Raw genomic sequence first — 26,059 nt, 5'->3', positions numbered from 1 at the left:
AAAAAAAAAAGTGAAGCTTGGCTTGGCAGGAGGTCTGAGTCCATGCCTAAGCTTGTAGCTCAAAGGCAGCTGATGATCTCCCTTCGGGACACAGAGCAGTCCATGAGCCGCACCTGCCCCCCTGCCATAAAGGAGGAGAACCGTCTTTCTTGGATTCAAAGAGTCAGAATCCCTCAGGAGAATGCAAAGACTGAAGAAAAAAACAGTTTCACTTCCAAGTTCACAAGTAGCTGGCCCTGCCCTGTCCCGTCAACTCTCGAAGCCCAGCGCGGTTCAAGTGCCCACTACAGGCAGACTGCCAGTTTCATAGCCGAATGTGAGCCAAACAGATGTATTCTGTATTCACAATGAGTTTAGGGTGTGGAGAGACTAAAAATAGACTATCATTGCCACTAAGACATGATAATGCGGCACAGTGACTGAGATTCTTTATGAACTGAGTCTAAGAAGAGCAAATAAACCTATAAATACTAAACTGATGCAAGCAAACACAAAAACTCATCATAAAAGTGCTGCATTTATCGAATCAGGTGGGAAAATTATAGTTCAACCGCAATTACCATTTAAACATGTCTGTGCATTCACAGCAGCAGATTCGTGTGCTGAAAGCGGTCCAAAAGCAAAGAAGGTAAACAGTACAACGTGTATAGATCATAAACGACGTCATTAATATGCAAATTATATTACATTTAAATTTTAAGCGTACAAAGTATCTGTATAATACTGAACTAGTACAGCAGTCAGTTAGCGGACAGGAATCACTCCAGTCCTCTTCTCTTTTTCTGTGACAAAACGCGCGCATATATCTCTCATTTATCTTTAAAATGAAGAATGTCAGTAAAACAGACTGTCTTTTATTTACGACTATAGTGTTTAAAGGAGAAAAGTTAGTGTGCGTAAGATACAGGGGGTGTTTTAACAGGCAAACTGGACAGTGGGGCTGTAACAAAGCCCTGAATGAAGTTCCCACAATTCCCATTCACATACACACACATTAGGTCGCTAGCAACAGAAAAACAGCCAAACCGCTTCAATTCGCGCCTCGTTTTGGGGCGTAATTTTCATATGCTGCCTCAAACACCTCCGCTTTGACGTCTTACCTCTCCTGGTCCAGGATTCTGTCGTTTTTGTTGTATTTGAGAGCTGTGTTGTGTATAAGCAGGCGTCCTGTTCCGGGGTCACATCCCGACAGTCGGCAGCGCTGGAGTGACTCGAGAGCGTAAACGCGCCGCTGCTGAATCAGTTCCTGCCGGTGCGACGCGCGACCGTCGCCATCAGAGGGCGCTGTGACGCTGCCGTACACTGGGTTTATTGCCAATATCTAATTAGTTGGATCAGTGAGCAAGCAAAGATGGGGTTTGGTACATATTTATTATGTATTTTAATGTATTATAACAAGAGGAATGCAAAGTCAGAACATACTGAGAATAAATACAAAATAAATAAAAAAAACACTCATCTAATACTGATCTGATCTTTTTTTTATAAAATAAATATTTTTCATACTTTATCATTATATGATATTATGAAATATTTTTAATATATTATAACAAGAGGAATAAAAACAGTCTACATAACATTCTAAAATGTACCTAAGCATTAAACTGACAGATCAGTAGCAATAAAAAATAAATAAAAATCTATTAAAATAAAATAAGTTTAATAATTTATTCATATATTATATTACATTATATTATTTTTTAATATTATATAACAAGAGAAATGAAAAGTAATTTACCATTTCGAGAAGTAGGCTACCTAAGCATTAGTAACAATAAATGTAAAAAATGTTTTTGGAGCACTGAATATACACTGGCTGAACCACAATATATATGTATATATATATATATATATATATATATACATATACACCACATTGTTTTTGTCCTGTCTTAAATAGCTTGATATTTTCTGTGGTACCATTTACAAATAGGCAAATGTAATAGGTCGTACTATTTTTCCGTTTTAAAGGCGCTTTTGTGGCCATCTCGTGTACTCTTAAGTTCTTTTGATTGCAATTTATCAGTTTTTTGACAAATAATCAATTCGATCTTTTTCTCTAAATACTGTAGAAAAGGAGACATTTAATGGGATTTTACAGTTTCATTATATTCCTATGATTGACATAAACCTTACAGAGTATATCACCTTCTTGATGGTATAATAATAATAAAGTACCGCTATTTGTTTAGACAGCATGAACATGACAGGTAATGAACCCATTTCAATTCCACGGAGTATAGAAACGGTATTAAAGCTTTTAAATATGTATAATAAGCTTTTACAATAAACCATTAAGGTGCCCGAGTGGGATTCATGTTTCTCAGGATAAAATACTGATTGCCCTATTACAGAAAATCCTTCACCGGAACTAAAACAGAAATCATTGTTCTTACTGTTATCACCACTATTTCCAAGCCGTAGTAGTCTCAGAGCATATGTTACTGAGAGTTTCCCAGCAGTCTCATTTACTGTATCCTCACACTGGGAAAGCCTCGTTTATCATTCATTACACAATAAAGATTGAGGTCTCGTGCGGTTTCCACTTCCCCTTTTATCTCCATTTCATTTTCACTGTATATTTCTCCAACACACACAATAATAACATTCAAATGCTGATCAGGCACATTTAACTTCCTGTCCCACACTAATCTGAATTCTGGAAATTACGTAGGGTGAATTCGGGTAAAGCGGCCACATTGTGACAGTCATCTTGAAGGAATAGTTCGCTCAAAAATGAAAATTTGCTGAAAATGTACTCAACCTCAGGTCATCCAAGATGTAGATGAGTTTGCTTCTTCATCGGAACAGATTTGGAGAAATTTAGCATTACATCACTTGCTCACCAATGGATCCTCTGCAGTGAATGGGTGCCGTCAGGATGAGTGTTCATAAAAACATCACAATAATCCACATATAATCCACATGCCTCCAGTCTGTCAATTAACGTCTTGTAAAGTGAAAAAACTGTCTTTGTAAGAAACAAATCCATCATTAAGGCGTTTTATGTTTAAACTGCTGCTTTAGGCCAAAATGCAAATAATAATCTATAACAACGCTTCCCTAAAGTGAAAAAGTCCATTGCATGTTGTCCTCTCACATCAAAATCCGCTTGATCTATCATATTTCTCTCTTGACTCAGACAAAATTACTTTATGAATGATTTTGTATAGAGGACTAAATGGAAGTTAAAAATGTCTCAGTGATGAATTTGTTTCTTACAAACACAGCTTTTTCCAATTCACAAGCTGTTAATTGATGGACTGGAGTCATGTGGATTGCGAATTATTGTGATAGTTTTCTCAGCTGTTTGGACTCTCATTTTACCGGCACCCATTCACTGTATCCATTGGTGAGCAAGTGATATGACGCTAAATGTCTCCAAATCTTTTCAGACGAAGAAACAAACTACATCTACATCTAAGATGGCCTGAGGGTGAGTAAATGTTCATTTTTGGGTGAACTATTCATTTAATATCAGAAAAAAAAAAATTTATTTCCCTGCCTCCGATGGCAAATACATAAACAGTCAAAGGTCCGGTTCCTTTCCCAGTGCCTCTGTGTTACTATCAAAAACTATTCAATTAAAATAAATAAATACCCCACAAATCAATTTCATAATCAATAATTTATGACAAAAATTAGAATGAATATCACACTTCCATAACATCTCTGAAAACTTCATAAAGCAGTTAAAACTGAAACAATACATTAGTAAACAGAGAAATTCAAGATCCTGGCGTTTCACACTGTGAAGTGACTAAAGATCATGGTACACAATCAAAAACAAAATAATGATGGCTTGAACAAAACCACAGCATGAGAGGTACTCGGCTAGTAGTCCAATAGATGGTAATCAATACCTGAACCAATGCTAAAATCCATTCATTATTTGAAAGTTATTCCTCTGTCCACTAATCTTCCTTACATGCGGTGGGTGTTTATAGGACTGTCATATATAAAGATTAGATGGATTTAACTTTAAATCTCTTAAAAAAAAAAATCACATTCTAGAGGACATTTAAAGATTCAAAATAAACAACATTTACGCATCTGTTGAGAAAAAAAAAGTATCTTCATGAATCAAGTAGCAGTGGATTCAGTCAGAAAATACTGTGGCGACACATTCTGGAACTGATTAAGGTTTACCAGAAGAGAAAACACAAGCTTGACTGACTCTATATTCAAAATAGGCACACAATTAACAGCGCAATGTTCTACAGAGCAACAATATTCCACTTTTGCCCTGATTTATAGTACAGTAGTACAAGGCATACATCCTTTGAACACATTTCACTGAACAAAAAGCAAACTCTTTGGACACGACTTCAAGATGGCTTGTCTCTCATCCCAAAGGCACAGAACACCCCACAAATACAAAATATTTAAGGCTCATTTCTACACTGACAAAAAATGTCTTCTCATGTACACCACTATACAAAGGCTTTCCTGATCATCAATTTTCCTATTATACAAATAATTCAAATGAAAAAATACTGTTTTAAGGAATGTAAATATACGTATGATACACTAAAGAATATGTACAACCAAACACATCCATGTGACAAAACAAAAATGTAAACCGTATGAAAACACAAAGTGCTTTCTTCTTCAGAACAAAAGGCAATTTTTTATGCTGTACAGTTATAAATGATAAATACATTAATCTCACTTAATCGGTGCAGGTACACAAATGTGACAGATACAAACCAGAGATGCTAGTTAAATTAGTGGCACGCCAATAGATTGTTAAATTAGTAGCTTCGATTCCCAGTGCAGTGTGTTGCAAATACAACATGTATCTGAAATTACTCTCATTTCAAGCAGTAGGTCTCACTAAAACAAATGTATAGAATTATTCAGTATTACGTCACAGATGTAAACATTCGCTAAACAGCTGTTGATGTATATACTGCCCTGCAAAAAAAAAAAAATAATTAAAATGCAGGAACTTTTTTGACTGAATTTCCGGATTTTAAACACCAAATCTAGCCGCATTTGAACTATGATATTGGTCATGCCTTTTTTTGCCTTTGCATGGAAGTATAATGCCATAAATGCTAGACAGCAGTGCAACATTGATTGTGTTCAAAGCTGCATTGGTTTAAATAAAAACTCAGCATCAAGAGGGTTTCAGTGGGTCTCCTGTGATCAAGTGCCATTTATCTGTTATCTTTGGCAAAAGTGTGCATCATCCAGTTCACCTTGGTCTTCCAGCTCTCTCTTAGAGCTTCATTAAATTTCACTTTAAAGTTCTTCAGTGCTTCCTCCTCAGATTTCCCCAGTGCCAAAGAGTCCTGTGAGAAAAAGAACAAGCCGTCATGATGAAGGTGGGATGTCACCACTGAACATATTCTATATCCACCTGGTTATGACATTCATTATTCCTCTAATGAATGACTCTTAAAGGAATAGTTCACCCAAAGATGAAAATTTGCTTACTTTTGTAATTTTGATGTAGATGAGTTTGTTTCTTCATCATGACAAATTTAGAATTACATCACTTGCTCACCAATGGATCCTCTGCAGTGGATGTGTGCAGTCAGAATAAGAGTCCAGACAGCTGATAAAAACATCACAATAATCCACACGTAATCCACACTTCCTTCAATTCAAATCTTGTGAAGTGAAAAACTGTGTGTTTGTAAGAAACAAATTCTTCATTTAGGGGTTTTAACTTTAAACCGTTGCTGCTGGCCAAAATACATGTCCATAATCCATAATAACGCTTCCTCCAGTGAAAAAATCCCATCCACTGTTGTCCTCTCACATCAAAATCCACCAACATATTTGTTTAGAACTGTTTTGGACTATTTACATGGTACTTGTGCTTGATCTATGCATACTGTATTTCTCTCCTGATTCAGACGAGACAATATTATGGATAGAGGACTATTTTGGAGTATTTTAGCTAGAAGTTAAAAACATTTTGATGAATTTGTTTCTTACAAACACAGCTTTTCACTTCACAAGACATTAAATGATGGTCTGAAGTCGTGTGGATTACCAGCTGTTTTTATCAGCTGTCTGGACTCTCATCCTGACGGCACCCATTCATTGCAGAGGATCCTTTGGTGAGCAAGTGATGTAATGCTAAATTTCTCTAAATCTGTTTAGATGAAGAAAAATTTCAGCAAATATTCATTTTTGGGTGAACCATACTTTTAAAGGGACAGTTCACCTAAAAATTTTAATTATGTAATCATTTACTAAAAAATGATTAACATTCATGTTATTGCATGAATTGCTGCCTTCTGTAGAACATAAATATGTTTTAAGAATGTCTCTCTTTTTTCTCCATACTATATTTCAAATTATCTTTTTTTGTGTGTGTGTGTTCCACAAAAAAAATAAAGTTATAGAGGTTTGATAATTATGATGACAATCTTTGGGTGAACTCTATAATGAAAAATTATAGGTAACATTTTGTTTTAGCCTTGTTCTAAAAACAAATCTGATACATAACAGTGTCTTAAGATGTCATCCATTTAGATTTGATATTTCATGCTTGCAAAGCACTAGAGAAACTGCAAATATCACCCATCTCATGGTCATGGGTAATAAATAATACCTGTCTGTGCAATTCTTACCTTGAGATATTGGATGTCTTTGGAAGAACTGAGCTCAGGGAGTCCTGCAGCTTTCATCAAGGCAAAAAGATTCACAAAAAGAGTCCCATTCCTGCAAAGGATTTTGTAGGCTTGTTCGCAGCACTCACGAAACCTGGCGAAGATAAGAACACATGCACTCTTTCCTTATTCAACCATGAATTTGACATATTCTTTTTCCCAACAAAAACCTTCTATTTATTAGCAAGTTACATACAGTATAAATGTAGTCTAGTTATAAGCAGTCAGCAGTTTCCATACATTACAGAGGAATGTAAAACATGCTTTCTGTTGGAAAGCATAGAAACTAATGCCGAGTTCACACTGCATGATTTTCAAACTCGTCGGATCGCCGTTGTTTTCACACTGTGTGACTATCTGGGGTAGCATTCAGTTGCTGCTGTGTTCACATTGCACGATGGATCTATGACAGGGGGTTTCACACTGCATGACTTCACAACAGGAAGAATCGCCGACAGCTCTGTCTGGTCCGCAAACTACGTTTCATAACAAAACACACGTGAGAAGTGATAAGGAAATAATGCGAGAACCCGCGTGCGTCAGACCGGAGTTCTCGAGCAAGACTGGAATTATAAAAATATATATATATATATAGCCCGCAAATTGTCTGTGAGCTGATTTCCAGCTACAAGGAGAAAAAGATAAACATGCAGGGAACAGGGATTGGGTGTTCTGCAAAGAGAGTTGGAGGTAAATAATTTTGCAGTAACTGTTATGCTGATGTTGTGGCTGGGCAAGCAAATGTTTGTGCTTGTTTCTGTATGATATAATAGTTCATATATCTATTAAAATACTGATATTCTGGTCTATAACTCCTCTCCAAACTTCCCTCTGCCCTGTATCTTGGTCTCTCATTGGCTGTAGGTCATCGCCGATGTAGTTTTCAGTCAGAAATCATTGCACACAGCGTGATTGTGAATCGCCGACAGCTCCAGATATTTAGCATTCCAAATATTTTGCGGGCGTTGGCGACGTGCCGGCGATTCCCTCAGATCGCGTCTTTGATAATTCACACTGCGTGATTGTCACTCGCGTGAACGAGCACCGATTTGCCTCCGATTTCGGGCATTTGTCGGCGATTTCGCAGAACCTGTCGGCGAGTGAAAAATCGGGCTAAAATCGTGCAGTGTGAACTCGGCATAAGGTGCTTCTTTTTGTGCTGACACTTTTACACAGGTGATAAACTTTTGATAAATGCAGCTGATAAAAATGGAAGTAAACTACAGAAAAAGACTAGTTTAGAATGGTTATAATTTAGAACAATTATTCTATAGTTCAGAATATGGCAACTAGCTTTGTGTTTGTGTTAAAGTTGAGAATTAAGCCATGAATTAAAAAACAGATGTACTGACCGTTCAAATTTCTCGCTGTTGTTGGTCCGTCCCTCCTGAATTACATGGACAAAGTCGTATGTCAGAATGAAAGGCACACGTTCTCTGTTGATCCCGAATTTGCTCTTGAAGTTCCCCAAAAAGTGCCCGAAATCTATATGGAATAACTGCAAACAATACAGAGAAAATCTCAATCATACCTTAAATTATTTACAAAATTCAAACTTAAAAGACAATTCTAAAATTCACATTTACATTTATTCATTTGGCAGATGCTTTTATCCAAAGCGACTTACAGCTGAGGAATACACGAGTATGTGAAATAGGATAAGTGCAACCCATTCTCATATGGATGGCTGGTGCCATCTTGTGATACAATTTATGATTACACAGCACTGCTGGGGCACTGAGTTCACTCTCACCTGACCCGTTTCCCTGATCATTATATTGTCACTGTGACGGTCCCCTATTCCCAGAACATATGTGGCTACACAGTAGCCTGCGCAGGAGAGGGTGAATTCCTCAATGGCTTGATCCAGTTTATCCCTGAAAAAAAAGAAAATATTTTAATTCATAACCCATTGCCATTTCTACTATTTTGCTGTTTGCTAAATCATTAGCACACACATTTACTGTTTTTGTGCATACATACGTATAATGTATATTATAGATAGATAGATAGATAGATAGATAGATAGAAATAATGCAGTAAATTAAAATAAATGAATGAATAATAAAACATGCAAGAAAAAAAATTCTATATATATTGGCAAATTGGGCAAAAAGTTACATCTTAGATACATCTTACATATCTTAGACACAGATACAGTAAACTGCTCAGCAAATAATGCGCTTCCTTGTGTATCCCCTCATTTCTTAAAGACCAAAATGCAACATGAAAACATTAGACAACATCATCCAATCTGCAAGCAATGGACAGGACATATTACGAGTGTCCCATACTCTGTTATTCCTTACGATATAGCCTAACATTTACAGTAAATGGACAACCAGCATACAGAACTGGATATGTCCACAGGGGGCATATATCCATTTCAGACAAGACATCAATGTCTTCATTTTACTGCACTCTAGTTTCAAGAGTATAAACAGGATACTTGAGGAAAAATCATGCATGCATCATAGTGAGTAGCTGTTTTTTTTTTTTGGTTAGCCATATACGTTTAACCAAAAGTAGTTTTGTAAGTTGCCTAAATGCTAAAACATCACACAGAAATGATGTTAAGATCAGTCATGTCCGGAAAGTACACTGTGAATAAGTGCTGATGCTGAAGGTTAGTTTGACCCCAAAAAGACCCCAACACTCAGACTTCTCTAAACCAGTGCATTTCGGAAAAGGTCATTTTTTTCCCCCCATTCTGACAGGATCAACAACTTGCAAAAGGAGACTGTTACACAATGCAACACACATTGTGGTTTCATCTTAGTGCTCAGCTTTTATACTTAGCTGTTATCACAAAAAACAATATGCACATGAAGCCACTTTGGCAGAAAACACCTGCCAAGAACAAATGAAATTGTAAACGCAGCATAACATGGGGTAAATTTATCTCCACTGCTGCAACTTCTGCAACCAAAGTGCATTTGATGTTACACTATAGTTTCATATAAACCAAAAGGTCAAATGAGCCAAGAGAGTTTTAACCCTGTGAGTGAGGTTTGAAAGTAGAAAATGCATTGCATGTCTCATGCAAAATCCTCAAAGATGCTAAATTTGTCGGCTACGTTACGCTCGCTTGCAGCGTTCACACCACACGGGCTGTGGCGCGGTGTAAGGTTAGTGAAGGCAGCAGTGGCTGCACTGTTGCTGTTGTTTCTCTGGATGTTGGCGATAGTGTCTGAGTTTTTCACCACCTCGATAAGACCCGTTTTATTTCCAGTTGACAGGCATCCGTAGGGCAGCATTCTGGGATCCAACAAATAAACATAATTCAGAAATTACTAATAATTTTACACATATATATATATATATATATATATATATATATATAAAATATTACACGTGTGTAAATAAGATTTTTATTTATAAAATTATATATCAAAAATAAAACATAAAATATTTTTTTACAATATAAATTAACAATTATATAACTTTTTCATTTTTTTTGTTGTTTATAATCTATATACAATCTATATACACAAGTGCTAATATATAGGTGCTTATTCACAAAGTTAACTACACAAACCTGAGGTCAAGACCTTCTGTTTTCCATAAAACATCCATTAGCTGAATCATCTGAAGGGTTAGCATATCCTGCCTCAAATCTAAAAAAACAGAGAAAAAGGTCAGTCTTTTTTTTTTTCCAATCAAAAAATGAGGGGGAAAAAAGATCTTCAGTGCAAGCAAAAAATGTGGTAGCATGACTTTGTGCCCATACCGTCTCCATTCTTGAAGATAATGCCCAAAGTATCATATTTGTTCTTGTACATCAGCCACAGAGGTTTCATCTTTGAGTCCATGAACTTACACTTGTCTGCACTGAAACAAAAAAGATTAGTATCAAGAAACGGCACACGTACACAAATGGTTGCAAAACAGGCTTTTTGCTTTCTGGTAAATGCTTGTATGCGTAACTTGTACAGTGTGTTATGCACCTAATCATTTAGCGGGATTACTGAAAACAATTTTTTGCTTCTGTAATATTACATTATGCCATTGATTCAGTTTTAGCTTAAAAACTTAAAACAACCCATAAAACCTTTAAAAAATGCATAATGAGAGATTACTTAAAAAGTGTTTTGCACAATCATATTTGCGCAAAATCTACATTGCTAAATAACACACCATCTGTAGGATGTTAACCAAAAGAAATATCATTTGTTAACAAGAGCGGACACAACAACCTCTAAAATCTATTATACATATTATATTATATGATTTGATTTGAGACTTTTCTATAAATCTACTTTATTAACATGCATTTGAATGGTACCATAGTTCACACAGCACGATGCTTGGGTTGAGAGGGGAAACGACATCTGAAAGCGCTTCCATGTAAGTGTCCTGTTTGATGCACACTTTCATGTCCTCTGTAGTCTGTATCCTGGTTGCTTTCTGACTGCCTGATTTCACAAAGTCATTGAGAGCTTTCATTTTATTCAGAGCCTCATTCTGTAGGAGACAGAGATAATAATAAGTCTGTGTATAAGTATATACAAATCCATATGCGCAAACATTACATTTGGTGACGATCACAAAACAGGACTGAATTAAAGCAGTAGGCATTTAACATGGGTGTGATAATCAATATCTGAGAAGGCATGTAAAAACAGCTGCAAACTTTGAGCAGCGTAGTGCAGTTCCCCCTTCCTTACAGTGGTTTAGCTATTATTAAGCATTCAAAAGAAGACGAGTTCTGAGCACAGTGACTGTGGAACTGCTGCTGCACCAAAAAAACATATTCCAGCACCCTTGTGCTTACTTACTATATTTATACATGTACATATACAGTGGGTACGGAAAGTATTCAGACCCCCTTAAATTTTTCACTCTTTGTTATATTGCAGCCATTTGCTAAGGGTCTGAATACTTAGGACCATGTGATATTTCAGTTTTTCTTTTTTAATAAATCTGCAAAAATGTCAACGATTCTGTGTTTTTCTGTCAATATGGGGTGCTGTGTGTACATTAATGAGGAAAACAAATTAACTTAAATGATTTTAGCAAATGGCTGCAATATAACAAAGAGTGAAAAATTGAAGGGGGTCTGAATACTTTCCGTACCCACTGTATGTGCCTGAACGGACAGGCGTTGTTTCTTACAAGAAAAGACACAACGCAAAGTGACAATTACCAGAACCAGTAACCGAGAAAACAAGTCAAGTGCTAAGTTTGCGCCCCAAGTGTCAAAAAGGGCCCCGGAAAGCAAAATACACAAAAATAAAAGTAGTTCACATCAGGTCATAAAAGACAAGTTAATAAAGATGCATCACAGCACATGCAAAAAAAAAATGTTTTGCTTTTCACATAAGGAATGCAACAAACCTGCTTCATCAAGTTCTTGATGTGAAAGATGCTCCCACGACAGAACGCCTCCAGAATAAGTCCAAATCTCAAGCTGACTGAGGACACATGCATTTCTGACCTTTAGAGGAAGCGAAAACAAAGCCTAAATTACACTGAAAGGAATGGGGGCACATTGCTGTAGAGCACTATAAGAAGATGAATTTATACCTGAGGTGCCAAAACAAGAAGTGACCTATTTTCTTGTTGGCCAGGGCTCTCTCAAGCAAGAAACAGGTCAAGTCACAATCCAGGTAGGATTCATACTTCAGAACCTGCACCAGTTGCAAGAGGTACTGAAAGAGCTCATCATCACTATTGAGAAAAAACAACACATTACAGATGAGCCAACTTGAATATAAATAAATTTGAATATAAATCCCTCGTAAATATCCAATTCAAACAAGGCTCTCTTGACATGCAAATTAAATAAAACATTAATAAAATTAATTATTTAAATTATTAATAAGTGCTTATTTGAATGTCTCTACAAATGTTAAAAGGAATATGAATAAAGGTATTTTTTCCTCCGATTTTGACATATATGCATGACAGAGCCTGTGCTGACTGACATTCCTGCTACTTTTTTTTTTTTTAAAGCACTCAGGTGTTGATTATAGAGGCAGTGCCACCCACCGCAACTTCCTGAGGCAGCGGATAGTGAAGGAGCGGGCATGAGGGTCAGGGAAACTGTAGTCCAGAAGTTCTAGAGCATGTATAGCAGGCAATTCTGGCCATTTTCGTAACAAACCAACCATCTAAGAAAAGAAAGAAAAAAAAAATGCACTGAACTGCAACAGCCTCTAAAACCATAAAGTTAGACAGAAAAGCGCCCTGGAAGTTGGTAAAGATTGTGTGAGAGATGTGGTATAATGAGCAAATCAATCCTGAAGGAAGAAATTGAAACAATTAAACAAAATGTTGTCAGTTCTGTCATTTTTTTAAATATTTAATTTAATTTAGAAGAACTTTTTTATTTTTAAAATACTACTTTTTAACAAAAACTAAAACAAATGACCTGAAATAAAAGGATACTTTTTTGGGGGGGATAGAAATATTTTGTATATTGCTTTTTTGACACTTGTTTGACTAACCCTTTAACCTCCAAAAATCCTTTAACTCCAAAAAAGTTAAATAAATTAATATAAAAATGTAAATGACAGAAGGAGTACATAGGGTACAAGGAATTATTCACATTTATTTTAAATGTGCCTTTTATATGGTATTCCTGGAATAATTAACCCTCGTGTTGTGTTCCAGACATTTTGACCTTCTTTTTCCCGAAAATGATAGTTACTGTAATTTTATCACATTGGACTAAAACCTACTGACTTTGCTCACACAGGGAATAAAAACTAATTTTTATACTTTTTTTGTTTGTTTTCACCTCCTCGTTACACTTGTGGTGCTCCCAGTCAAAAATCACCAGCCTATAAAAAATTGCTCATAAATTTCTCTTTATGCTATATTATTACCAAATATTGGATTCAATCTTTTTATCAACTTGTTTTATTTCAATTAGCTTTGTTTTAGAAGTTTTGTACTTCTCTGATTGTAGGCCTCATTGATCTGAGTTTATGCACCTCAGTTTTTGAGTGAACATTGTCAAAACTGCCATTGACAAAAAGACTGAATCAAAGATTTGGTGATAATATAGCATAATTAGAGATTTACAAGCGATTTTTAAAAGGCCCGTCATTTCTGACCCAGGAACACCAGCTTAGACAAAGGATGTTTAGCAAAGCAAAAGGGTTACATTTTTCAATGTCTAAAAATAATAATATCCCGAGGAACTAGTGGTTCAACATACCTGAGCCACGTCCTCATGTTTGTTCCACTTAGTGATGAGGAGGAGTTTGGGGAGGCTCTCCGGGTATCGCTGCCTCACCTCCTCACGTAACTTCCAAAGAAGCTCCTTCTCATCCTCAAAGAACTCGGTGTAGTTTTTATTGTCCACAATCTCTCTCAGTTTCAGGTGCTGAAAGAAAAGTCACATTTGTTAAGATTAAAGTCTACTAAAGTGGTTTTAGCACTTTCGGCTCTAGTGATATGAATCAATCATTGGAAAACATTCAATGCTTCAGCTAACCACAACTCTTAACGGTGCTGTAGAAATACAGGCCCTAATGTAGCAACCATTTCCATTTCATGGATGGTGTATCTGCATGTTTCTCCTCTAACAGACCGATGCATGTTATTTCTTACCTCTTCTTTTGTAGCAACAGTTTTTTCACCATTCATACCCAGTTCATTTAGCTGAAAATAATATGAAGATAATGACTGAGCATTTATACGTCATTTCCATAAAACGTATAGACATTATGAGAAGCATACAAACATTAAGGAGAACCACAAAAAGGCACCTTTTCAATTGGAGGATAATACAGGGGGTGTGGTCTGATGTTGGGAAAGCGAATCAGGAGACCAGCCGTGCTGTCAATGTTTGGATTTTTCTCCACAGTGCCCATAGGATTCAACAAATCTCCTTTATCATCTAAAAATAAAGCGATTGAGCTGTTAAAACTAAACTGATGCCTCTAATCCTGATATGAAATCACTAAAAATAACTATTCTACATAAAGTAACTTACTCACAAGACTCAGCAATACTCTAAAATAACTCTACCCAAGGTCATACCAAAAGAAGTAACTGTAAATAGCATGAGCTACTGTTCATTTTACATTTACATTTATTCATTTGGCAGATGCTTTTATCCAAAGTGACTTACAGTTGAGGAATACAACAAGCGATTTATCATAAGACGGCAATAAACACGAGAAGTGCCCGTTATCCAAGTAAAAGTACCTGGGACTGATGGCCATGTGGACAGGGAAAATTCTCCAGTTTTTAGCTGGTCCTTGTAGTCAAACACCATCGTGTTAACCCAGGCTAAAGGGCAGTCCTGTGGAAAGAGGGTTATTAACCATATTGGGATTACACTTTACACAACAGTCATTTTATGTGGGAGAGGTGACACTGTCATCTAAACAACGCTGCACATTAATGCCTCAGTTGTGGGAAGTGACAATTCAACTGACTAACCAAATATTCCAGTCACAACAGCAGTGATTACCAATACACCCATAAAACAGATCTAATACTTCCGGTGTATGATTGAAAATGTAGTCCAGTTGTCAAATTAAAGTGCTGCTATTTGTGCAGACAGACATTACTGCAATCAATAGTATTTTTAGAAGCGCTTGTTTGTGAAAAGAGATTCAGTCAAATATAAAAGGTGAAAGTAATACATAAAAAATTGAAAGCTTGCTGCAAATAGCTGCCCATTTTAACAATATTAAACAAACAAAAAAAAGTTTAATTTCTAATCCAATTCAATTCCACATACCATGTCAATGTTGCCTAAATACACTGTATTACTGTAAATGAAAATTAAACGAAATTACTGTAAATTAAATGTCACAAAATAATGTATAATTCATAATAAATTGTAAAATAATTAAGACTTTTTAATTTTTAATAATTAAGATTTTTTTTTTTTAAATAAGGATCACTTATAAATTTTAAATCCTACATTTACATGTGAAAATCTATCATTTGATAATTTGATCAAAGAAAAATTCTATTCCACTTCATATTAATTCAGTATTGACAAAATCGACATTGTAACGGTATATATAAATACATATTTTATATCTTAAAAGTAATTCGGAACTTATTTTATAATCAATTTATAATTCATTAGAAATATTTTAATAAAATTTTATAAAACAATTTATAATTCATAAAGAATTTCAGAATCCAGAATAATTTACAGAACACTGCAAAATAATAAAAAATATAATTTTATAGATATTACAGATTTTTTTAAAAGAACATTATTTCTATTACCCTGCACCTACATGTGAATATTTCATCAGAATCTAGAGATAAACAATACACTTAAATTTCAAGATGGTGAAATATGGGGTTCCAGCAGAACTAATGCAATGCGAGTGTAACAGGAGGAGACACTTTTTTTCTCTTCATGTCCCACACCCATGAGGACTTCTTCTCTAGTTTGCTGAAAGAGAAGTAACACTGAAAGCAGAAGTGGGTGCGTTGGCGTTGCCAACAGCAGCCCACCATACACACACACACACACACACACACACACACACACACACACACACACAAACACACACTTTGACACCTGGGAATTTCAACACTGCACCTTCAGTTGACACCGCACGCTATATGACAGAGACAGGGCCATGAAGAGGCGGGCTGGTGAGTTCTGATTTGACATCAACTAGCTGCTCTGTCCTAACGTTTAACTTGGGTTACTCGCATTGAGCAGAAAATGGACCACAACATCCTGTTGTGAGGGTTTAAATAATATTGCATCATGCTGACTATACTACCAATGGTGTGTTATGTTTATTTGACTTAGAAACAACATTCACTGTGAACATGTTCAGCAGCCATGCATGTCAAACACTCCAAGTATAGCATCTGTTAGGTGTCTCATCTCTCGTCAGTCAGTCTGTTGGTTGCTAAGTGACTTGTTTGCTGTTGAAATGAACTGAAACATACCGAACTTTTGTTTTTCTTCTTGGTAGGGCGCTTCTTGGTCTTCTCGATGACGCCGTAGAGGGCAATGCAGAGGCGACTCATACGAGGCAGGTCACTCACGCTGATGTCAAACTCTAGTTTCTGGTCCCATACAGGTTCGGAGCAAACACTGACCTCATTACTGGTCACCACTTTGCACAGGAGCTCACTGCCATGGAAGAGGCCAGCCTGAACCACCAGCTGAGAGAAGGATAATGATTGCAGAGCTGGAAATTAGTCTCAAATCTGCCTTAAAGTCTACAGTTTTAAGAAGAGGAAACTTACTTTCGGTTTTCTGAAAATAAAAGAATGTATGAATGAATGAAGTGGGTAAAGTATGAGGAAGTAAATGAGTGTCTGGCATAAAAAGCATGTGGAGTAACTTGTTACGCGGGACAGATGTCACAAGAAATAAATGTGGTTTTTCTCTAGCAGTGGTTTCAGTGCAAAAATGTTCAAAACCTTCTTGAATTAAAATAACTATATTCTTATCATTTATAATTATAAATTATAATAATTCAATGTGTGTGAACTCTATCCTCCAAACTTAAACTTACAATATAATCATGTTTTTAATATTATTATAAGATATCATTAAGAAGAATCAGCCAGAGAACAAGACTGATAAATGCGCTAAAACAAATTTCGATTCAGAGCTCTGTGGCAAGAGACGAGCTAAACTTGCAGAACAATAAACACTGAGAATAAAGCAAACAGAACACTATGAACAATGAAATACAATGAAATGAAAATGTGATCAGAGAATTGTTCACACGAATCATGTCAAAATATCATTCTGACATTGCTAGTTCCTTTTTGAAAGCCAGAAATTATTTATTTCTTTAAAAAAAAAAGTTCCCAAAATTACATGAAAATTTTTGCATGATAAAATGCTTTGTCATGTAAACATATTTAACATCGTCCACCACTGCAGTAATTGTTCCTCAGGCTAGATGAAAAAAAAAAATAAATCTGACTGGTCTACATGTGTTTCTCATTAATTTTTTTAAATAGAAACAACCGTTCAATGACTCTTGACTTCTCCGACAAGCAAAAAAGGAGATGCATATGGTGAACATAAGCAACAGTGCCGGCCTTTTCTAAGAATCTAGGCCCAAGAGAGAGCCGTAAAGCCAGATAGTCACTCCCCACTTCCTGTTTTGATGTTTCACTTAACCGCTTCTGATGAATTATGGGAAATATGTGGTCAGGGTCACATGACCACAGTGTTCATGATTTTACCCCTCACTACCTGCCACAGTTGAGATGCTAAACAACACAACTCGCATCCTACTAACAATATACAAATGAAGATAAACAAACACGTAAACAAAAAAGCAGTTTTACCTTCATGCCTTCATCTGCATTCACTCGGCTACCCTGTAGAAGGTATATATAGAAAGGCTCATGGATAGACCACAGCGAAGACGTGTTTTGCTGTTGAGAAAAAAAAAAGTAATTTAACATTTTAAACATTTTCTTCATCATCAAATGCTTGTATTTTCATTGCGAGCTAAAAATCGAATGTGCAAGCATGCTTGACAGTTACAGAGAAACCAAACCCAAACCATAGAATGAGGAACTAACATGAGTGTGAATCTAATGTTGTGAAGGTAAACCAAGCAGTTCGTTTTGGTTCAGTATCATTCTTTCATCGAATGGTATATCAGGTACATCAGACAACCACAGAAGAAACGTACATACTTAGTAGCGATGGGGAAGTTTATCTGAAGTTAGCTACACTACAAGCTGCTAATGAAATAGATTATATTGAAGCTATTTTAGGGGGAACTATCTTTATAAATGCATAACTGTAATAATACAGGCTACAATTTATTTTTACAACCAGAGCAGCATTTATCTGCCACAAAAACAATGAGGACCTCAAATAAAATTGCTGTATTAAATGTATAACATAAAATATAGCTTATACATTTACACTAAATACAACCACGAAAAAACAAGAAAACACCCTAATTTATATGAATGTGTTGAAAAATGGTGAGAAACAGCAATATATAACTACAATATTAATTAAATTAAAAAAGGCACAGCGATGTCCATTCAGTGACTCAAATTAATCAGTGAATCATTGTTTAACCAGTCTATTTAAATAAACTCTCCAAATGAACTAATTCTCTACACAGAATCATACTTCCCAGAATTATACTTCCCAAAACAACATTGCAAACCTTAGCAATGAAGCGTTTTGTCACCCTACACCTCTGTTTGCTGGAAAACATCAACCCAATCTATTTTGTGATTCTGTTTGAATTCAGACGATACGATTTGTACGGAAACGTACGATTTTTCAAAAAAAAAAATATAAGAATGAAAGTCCACCCCTAAAAGATTATACAAAAACACAAGATCATACAAATTAGCCACCAATTCGCTAAAGCGTAAAATGGTTACAAATTGCCACGACGGTGTGTTCGAAAATGTAGCTTGTTTTAAGGCTGAGATATTGTCATACTAATTAAAACTAGCAGAGTTGCTACAAATAATTATCTACATTTTTTAAATTCCGGAAGCCTATACAACTAGCAAGGAAAAAACACTTTATGCTCCATCTCATTCATTCAAAGCACTTCCATGAAGGGGTCACACGTGATCAAAAAGTCACCATGGGTAAATGATTGCGAGTATGTCGCATTGCAAATCGAGTTCAGAGAGGTTGAAGTCTACAACACAAGCTTCAAGAAAAACATGACAAGTAGTTCCCCTGTTAATAACAGATCGTGTTCCGGTGTAAAAGTGCCTTCTCACCCTTTTCAGAGGCAGTGGGGGCGGTTTGGACTGAGCACGACTCCTGGACACCTGGTTACTGAGGCCACCCTGTTCCTCCTGGTACTTGATGATGACTGAATGATGCACCATGGTCAGGTGTGGGGTAATACCTCCATGCAAACATGTAAAAATATACTGCAAGAGTGGGGGGAAAAAAGAGATAAAACAAATTAAGAAAAAATTTGCTCATAAGTTCAAGATACATTGAGTTATGGTGCTCATTTGGGTGACACAAGTTCAAATCTGGCCCAAATCATGTCCTGAATTCATTTTCTTCAAATAATTTCTTGTCATCTGTCCACTATAAAAAAAAAAAGACAAAAGCCCCAAAAATTCTTAAATAAAAAATGAATGAGGTAGAGCATAAAAATAGTTTTGTTTTTTTCTCTCTTCGTAAACAGACACAGATATAGACAGTGAGGGATGGAAATGGTAGCAGAGGTACAGATGGTTTTATCAGTTCCTGTTTTCCAAAATGTACACTATAAAGACTGGACCAGATCCAGTACTCCTGGACTAATCATCATCAGATCCTGCGGCCTGTTCATTTAGGTCTCGTAATGCAGCTGAAATCACATTATCCTCAACTTAGTTGATGTTTTGAAGGCTGGTAAAAATGTATGACTCATCTTTGCAGGTACGAGCAGTTTCTAAATCAACAACTGTTTCAGAGCTGTGAAGTCCTACGACGAATTCAAATCAAGGCCTCTGAAGAGCTTGGCAAACTTTACATTGAAGCAAAATGGAGTATAAAAAAAAAACTAGCAAAACAATAGGACAAGATATAAAAAGACATGCAGCCTGGAGTCTGAAAGTGTGATACTTTGATATGAAATTTAAAGAAAATGTAGCTGTGAAGTCGAGAAGATGGTGTGATTTTCAGACTTACTTTAAACTGGCAGAGTGGATATTTTCCATAAATGAACTCCCATCTCCCGTTAATCTGAAGGGCGTAGTCCTCTGGCTTCTCCTGCTTTGCCGATCGGAACACGGTGGACTTCTTTCTCAAGGCGTTCCGTTTCAGAAACATTGGCAGGTCCTGTGGACCTTGCTGGAGAACGAAGGTCTCCTACAGAGTAAAATGCATAACCAGGGGGTCTAAAAAATTTAACGGAAAAAAAAAATACATATATTTTCAAGTGACCATCTGTTCCTGCAGTTTGAGTTGCGGAAGAAATTTTCCCATTCATTTTCTACATTCTTTCATTAGAAAAAGAGTAAGCCTACAATATAGGCTGAAACTACTGATAATCAGTCATGACTATAAGATAAAAACATAATATAATATATATTTAATCAAATAAACATTTTAGAATATATTCAAATAGAAAAGTTTTTTAATTCAAACAGAAGAGTTATTGTAATATTATTTCACAATATTACTGTTTTTACTTATTTTTATTCAAATAAATGCTGCCTTGTTGAGCATAAGAGACTTCTCTCAAAAACATAAAAAATATCTTAAAACCCCAAACATTTGAATGGTACTGTATAATAAAAAATATAGAAATCTCGCATCTGAATATATACAAAAACTGAGAATGCAAGACTGCCAAGTTGATTGAGATTGTGGGGAGACTATGCTTTATGGAAGTGGGCGGTCATGATTGCCATGTTTCTCATTTCCATGGTAACAGCGACTTCTCTGGGGCCTTTGAACAGTTTGTGTTATGAAAGGGGTCCTTGGTTCAAAAAAGTTTGAGAAAACATGCTCTAGTTATAGTAAAAAAAGTAGAAAACTCCCTCATAATCACTGATACGCACAGGGTTAACAGAGTTCACTTATGATAGTATGATTATTTACTCATAATGTGATTGTTTTTCTCTGCAAATGCGGTGTCAAAACGGTCTGGCTTTTGATCCATGTCATGCATTATAAAAACAAGTGTTGCTGGAGTTACCGTGTAAACATCTCCTGACTGTTACGATTTGTGATATCAAAGGCAGAAAATATGTCAGTCTAAAATTAGACTTTTGCATGAGAGGATTAAATAGTCAACGACTACATTTGATTTCATGCTCATTTCACATTATCAGCACAAATAGAAAGCAGATACATAGCATTATGCTAAAGTATTGAATTCACAGAAAGTTGAATTGTAGCATAAAAGAATTGTATATTTATATGAACTCGTGTAAAATATGACTTTACTCACCTCACTGCCCTCAAACTTCACATTGACAAAAATCTTTTTGTCACTGCACGATTTCCCAGATTGTGCCACTACAGAGCACGGCTCCAAGTCACATGGGAAGTTGTACTCCATCCATTGATCCCATGGCAACATCTGACACACCTGAGCACGCTCTTCACAAAATGTCCGCATTTTTGTTCGGAATTCATTCACCTCATGGTTTTTTTGGGAGTCAAATTCATGATGACCTGCGGAGAAGGTTTTTTGCCATTTAGAACAAAGTCCGAACGCTAAAACTGCGCTGTCAACATTCATTATGGAAATGCTACAGATAATAAAACTACCAACAATAAAACTCTCGGAGACACAAAAAATGGGCTGCAAGTCTGTTCTGGTAATATTGTACAAAAATTTGCACAATGCTAAAAGCAAATAATAAAATCCATTTAATCATATATAATCATACGTTTTTAGGGACAGCAAAATAAAAAGGCTTAAATTGAATTTTAAAAGAGAGAAGAAAATACCTCCCATCTTTTGTTGGCCAAAATCTAGGGTATTTTGGTGCAAATTCATCAACACTTGGTAGAAGCTAATCGAATTAGGCAGAAGGTAACATGAACAGATTCTGTGATCATCCTCAAAAAACATTAACAAAACTACCCAAGGTAAGAAAAGACTATCTCAAAAAGGGGAAATGATCAACATCAAGAGACATTTAGAAACCAGATTTTCTGAATCTTCATAATTTTTTTGTTTAAATAAGCAAATTCTTCTTAACTGCTGAACAGCTGCCAAAACCATATCATTCTGCTGCAGTGGTGAGTAAACGCTAAGCTGCTTCCATTATGAGCCGCCCAAACAGCTCTGAGGTCAGCTGAGGACCAGTGTGACACAAACCTTTTCCTATAAGAAGACTGATCTGGGTGGTGATGAGCTTCTCAACTCGGTCTCCTTCCCGGGCCACCAGCCTGAGAATTGGCAAGAACAGCCGAACGTCACACATGCGACGCTGCTCATCTTCCAGCTCCTCCCGCTCCGCGGTCATGTTGATGCAGGTGAAGACGTAGGCATCCGGGTCACTCAGGGCACTGAACAGAGGCTCATTCCTGGCATTCTTCCACACCATCTGAGACACAAGTCACAAATCAAGATTTTAATGTGGCCAATGGGTTTGACTGCAGTGGATTCATATAATTTTGCGCAGACAATATAATACCACTGTTTTAAATGATGTTACCCAGCATACGATGCTGTTAGGTTTCCTGACTAGTTCAACCAGTAAGACTTCCTTAGTTAACCAGCTTCAATAGAAAAACCATGCATTTTGTTGTAGCGAACATCATGCCTATAGTGGTCTACCAGCACCAAACCAGCACAGAAATAGGCTTCCTAGGAGGGAAGTTTTCAATTTGTTCATTATCATCAGTTGTGACTGATGTTTTACAAAGTATATTTTATTTGTATTATTGTGTGCCAACTTATCCATTCAATCAAATAATTTATTATTGAGAACCAAGCATATTGTACAAACAAGAGTACATATAACAAAAAATTGTCAGGGGTATATTGAAAATAAAAAAGGGAAAAAAAACAGTATATAATATATATATATTTTTTTTACATCTTAAGTTTTAAGTTTTTACTTTTAGATATCATTTCCAAATACATTTTAACATCAGTTTTAAATTGTTTAAATATAGGGATTTTTAAAGAAAAACCATCTGACTTTATAAATATAATAAATAAATATAATAACCAGCAAATTTAATCATTAAATAAAAAATAAACACTAGATTTTTAATCTCCATCCATCAATCAAATAATTTTGTGCACTCAAAACGTCCCGCAATCTGAGTATTTAAACAGCATTTTGCTCTTTTTTTTAATTCTTATTATTTGTTATTTTAATGATTACAGATCCAGTTTCATGACCTCATATTAAAGCAGTGGTTTTTTAACATTTACTCACCCTCACGAACAAATCGTTCAGACCATTTTGTGAACCAAATCAACAGATGCATTGAAAAGATCTGTTTACAAATTGGACTTTGACACTTCTCTCATAAACAAGCAGCGTTAAGATATGATGTTAAGATATTTTACTAAATAATGATTTCAATTTTGTTATCTAAGATGTATTAAGACTTTCAAAGTTGTATGGACCTTATTTGTGGTGCTTTTTTGTCCTTTTTAACCTAAAATGTTACAAAATGTCCATGTCTACTATCTATGTTCTCCAATGTCTGCAAATTAGTATGTTTGGTGTTTGCATGTGATCAGAGGGTCTCCTCACCTTCTTGATGGTACTAATGGTGTCACTGCATGTTACGGGAAAGTTGAGGTAGATCCCCGTGGGGAGGAGGAACTCCATGTTGACCTGTTGCCAACCCTCCCTCTCCCACACATCCTGCATGCCGTAGACCCCCGGCGGCATGGTGCAGGAAACTCATCTACAGCTGACCCCACTGCTGAACACAGATAGACGCTTTACAACAGATCAAGTCATACAATACTGAACATGCATGAAGTGTTTACTAGCTGTTACAACCCACTGAACCAATTACAGAGGCAGGGAGTGACCTCAAGACGCTCAATTAATATTCAGAGAGAAGAGAGAGCATGTAACATCTGCTGTATAATAAATAAGTATTAAGACACTTTGCTTTACTTTGCTCATAATATCATTCATATTATGATTAATATCACTTTATCATGGCTAGTAGCAATCGAATGTGTAAGTAAATGTCTAATTAATTCAGAATAATTTTATTGAATAATTACAGAATAATTGTTTTTATGATCACTACGACTTAAAAAAAATGTAGAAAACATTATCATAATGCTAAACCTCAGTTAATACACTGTTAAAATAAAAACATAGAAGTATACTGCATTACAAGTTATTATAAACTTCAAATGTTGCACATGAGCTTCAAAATGAATATAGAATATACTTATTTTTTCATGTGCTAAATATTTAACGTGTCTTATTATGCAGTATATTTATACTTATTTTCTTACAATATATATATATATATATATATATATATATACACACACATTTATTACACATTTTACAATATTTCTATGCAATATAACACTGTACAATGGTTTGTATCAACCCAGTGACCTGCTAAAGAAAGTGAAAGCAGTGCATACTAGGGTGTATACTAAATACAGTCAAAATAAACTAATATTAATCTCTTGTAAAGGCAGACAGGTCATTAAATTGCATAAACTTGTTTATATGCACACTACGATACAGTTATACTTTGCATTATCAATGAAAAATGACAACTGAAATATCAATTTAAAGCAGATTTCAATTGCAATTAATCATAAACAGAAGTATGGTGTTCCTGACATTAGATTTTACATTGTATCATATTAATCAATATCTAATATCGTATATGCTATGCATGTGTCTGAAGCACACACTGCAGCTCTGTGATGAATTGTCGGACTGTATAGGGTTACAAAGCCGGCCGGAGGGCCAATATCCGAGAAACGTGGCGCACATCATCTCTCATCAACACAGCAATTTCACAGATATTATACTATATTTTAAACTATGCGTCTGTCGAAAATATATGGCGTACATAAAGTCGTAGCGATTAAAAAGATCACTTTATTTATGATGCATTTTTAAAAAGGCAGGTGTCAACACATTTTTGCGCAAGCCACCATGAATAAGCCTCTGCTTTTTTCATATTCTTGTGATGGGAAACATGAAACAAAATATGACAATGTGACAGCGCCAACTTACCTTAAAGCCTCACCGGTGGTTCATTTCTCCATCTTTAGAATCAGCGATGCTCCTTTACTTTGACATTGAAAACTGATAACTTCCTGGTGCGTGAATTTCGGTCGCCGATCAAGACGCCAGTATTTGAATGGTCTGAAATGACAGCAGAAGTGTTGATAATCCTTTAGTGATTGGAGGTGTTAAAGTGGCTGTCTGCACTGCGCGCTGAGCACCGCGTTCCTAACTCGTAGGGATCATCGACATAGTTGTGTAGTCTCTCTCTCTCTCTCTCTTCCTCTTTCTCGCGCTCACTTACTTCCTCCTTTCTCTCTCTCTCTTTCTCCCTTGTTGTCATTCATACACGGCATAATACTGACAATAAAAAATGTCTGCGTGTCATGTCCTTCATTCAGGCAGAAACGGGCTGAATATGTTTGGAGAAAGCGTTACAGTATAACATCAAAGATATTTGATGTTTTGATGATTTACGACTTTAAATTAACTGACGCCATTTTCTCCATTACATAAAAATGTTATTATTTTAACTTTCATGCATATGTAATAAATGTTAGCACTTTTCATAACGTTTGAAACAATAGTAACGGTCCCTAACTCTTCCTCAGCACATCACCGTCTGGCTTCCTCTGCTTTTGAGGTCTGTTTCCATGCGTGCGACATGCTGCATTCGTTTGAAACCCGTCTCTGTGATTACTTCATTCTGGCCAATCATATTTATGCATTATGAGCTATACATTAACAACAAATAATAAAACAAATAAAATATGATTCATATTATGTGGCTTCTGATTCATCCCAGTGACTCGAATCTTTTAAATCTGTTCACCAAGATC

At 35.9% G+C, this 26,059-nt stretch overlaps 2 protein-coding genes across 3 annotated transcripts in view; both read right to left on the bottom strand.

The window, feature by feature from the left end:
* The window catches only part of LOC107695768 (beta-catenin-interacting protein 1), a 25,776-nt gene extending 24,551 nt beyond the window's left edge, over window positions 1-1,225 (bottom strand). Inside the window, exon 1 of one of the 2 annotated variants that reach the window (XM_016495807.1) lies at window positions 1,101-1,225. The gene's annotated coding sequence lies outside the window, so the exon portion shown is untranslated. The remainder of the gene's footprint in view (window positions 1-1,100) is intronic. The other variant, XM_016495806.1, reaches the window with a different exon arrangement.
* Window positions 1,226-3,863: 2,638 nt separating this feature from the next.
* On the bottom strand, window positions 3,864-25,650 carry LOC107695767 (phosphatidylinositol 4,5-bisphosphate 3-kinase catalytic subunit delta isoform-like). The gene is made up of 23 exons (XM_016495804.1): window positions 25,230-25,650; window positions 23,757-23,928; window positions 22,361-22,589; window positions 21,482-21,708; window positions 20,215-20,394; window positions 19,305-19,460; window positions 17,883-17,972; window positions 16,518-16,736; window positions 14,790-14,886; window positions 14,348-14,478; window positions 14,190-14,240; window positions 13,795-13,962; window positions 12,621-12,742; window positions 12,156-12,299; window positions 11,967-12,066; window positions 10,915-11,093; window positions 10,360-10,460; window positions 10,168-10,246; window positions 9,738-9,887; window positions 8,383-8,506; window positions 7,982-8,127; window positions 6,591-6,723; window positions 3,864-5,297 (listed from the first exon to the last, which is right to left on the bottom strand). The coding sequence occupies exons 2-23, from the start codon at window positions 23,895-23,897 to the stop codon at window positions 5,163-5,165; spliced, it is 3,102 nt and encodes a 1,033-aa protein (XP_016351290.1). The 5' UTR covers window positions 23,898-23,928; window positions 25,230-25,650; the 3' UTR covers window positions 3,864-5,162.
* Window positions 25,651-26,059: the final 409 nt, after the last annotated feature.

The sequence above is a fragment of the Sinocyclocheilus anshuiensis genome, unplaced genomic scaffold (genome assembly GCF_001515605.1).
Source record: "Sinocyclocheilus anshuiensis isolate Anshui unplaced genomic scaffold, SAMN03320099.WGS_v1.1 scaffold234, whole genome shotgun sequence".
Lineage (NCBI taxonomy): Eukaryota > Metazoa > Chordata > Actinopteri > Cypriniformes > Cyprinidae > Sinocyclocheilus > Sinocyclocheilus anshuiensis.
This window is presented reverse-complemented; position numbering and strand designations above follow the sequence as displayed.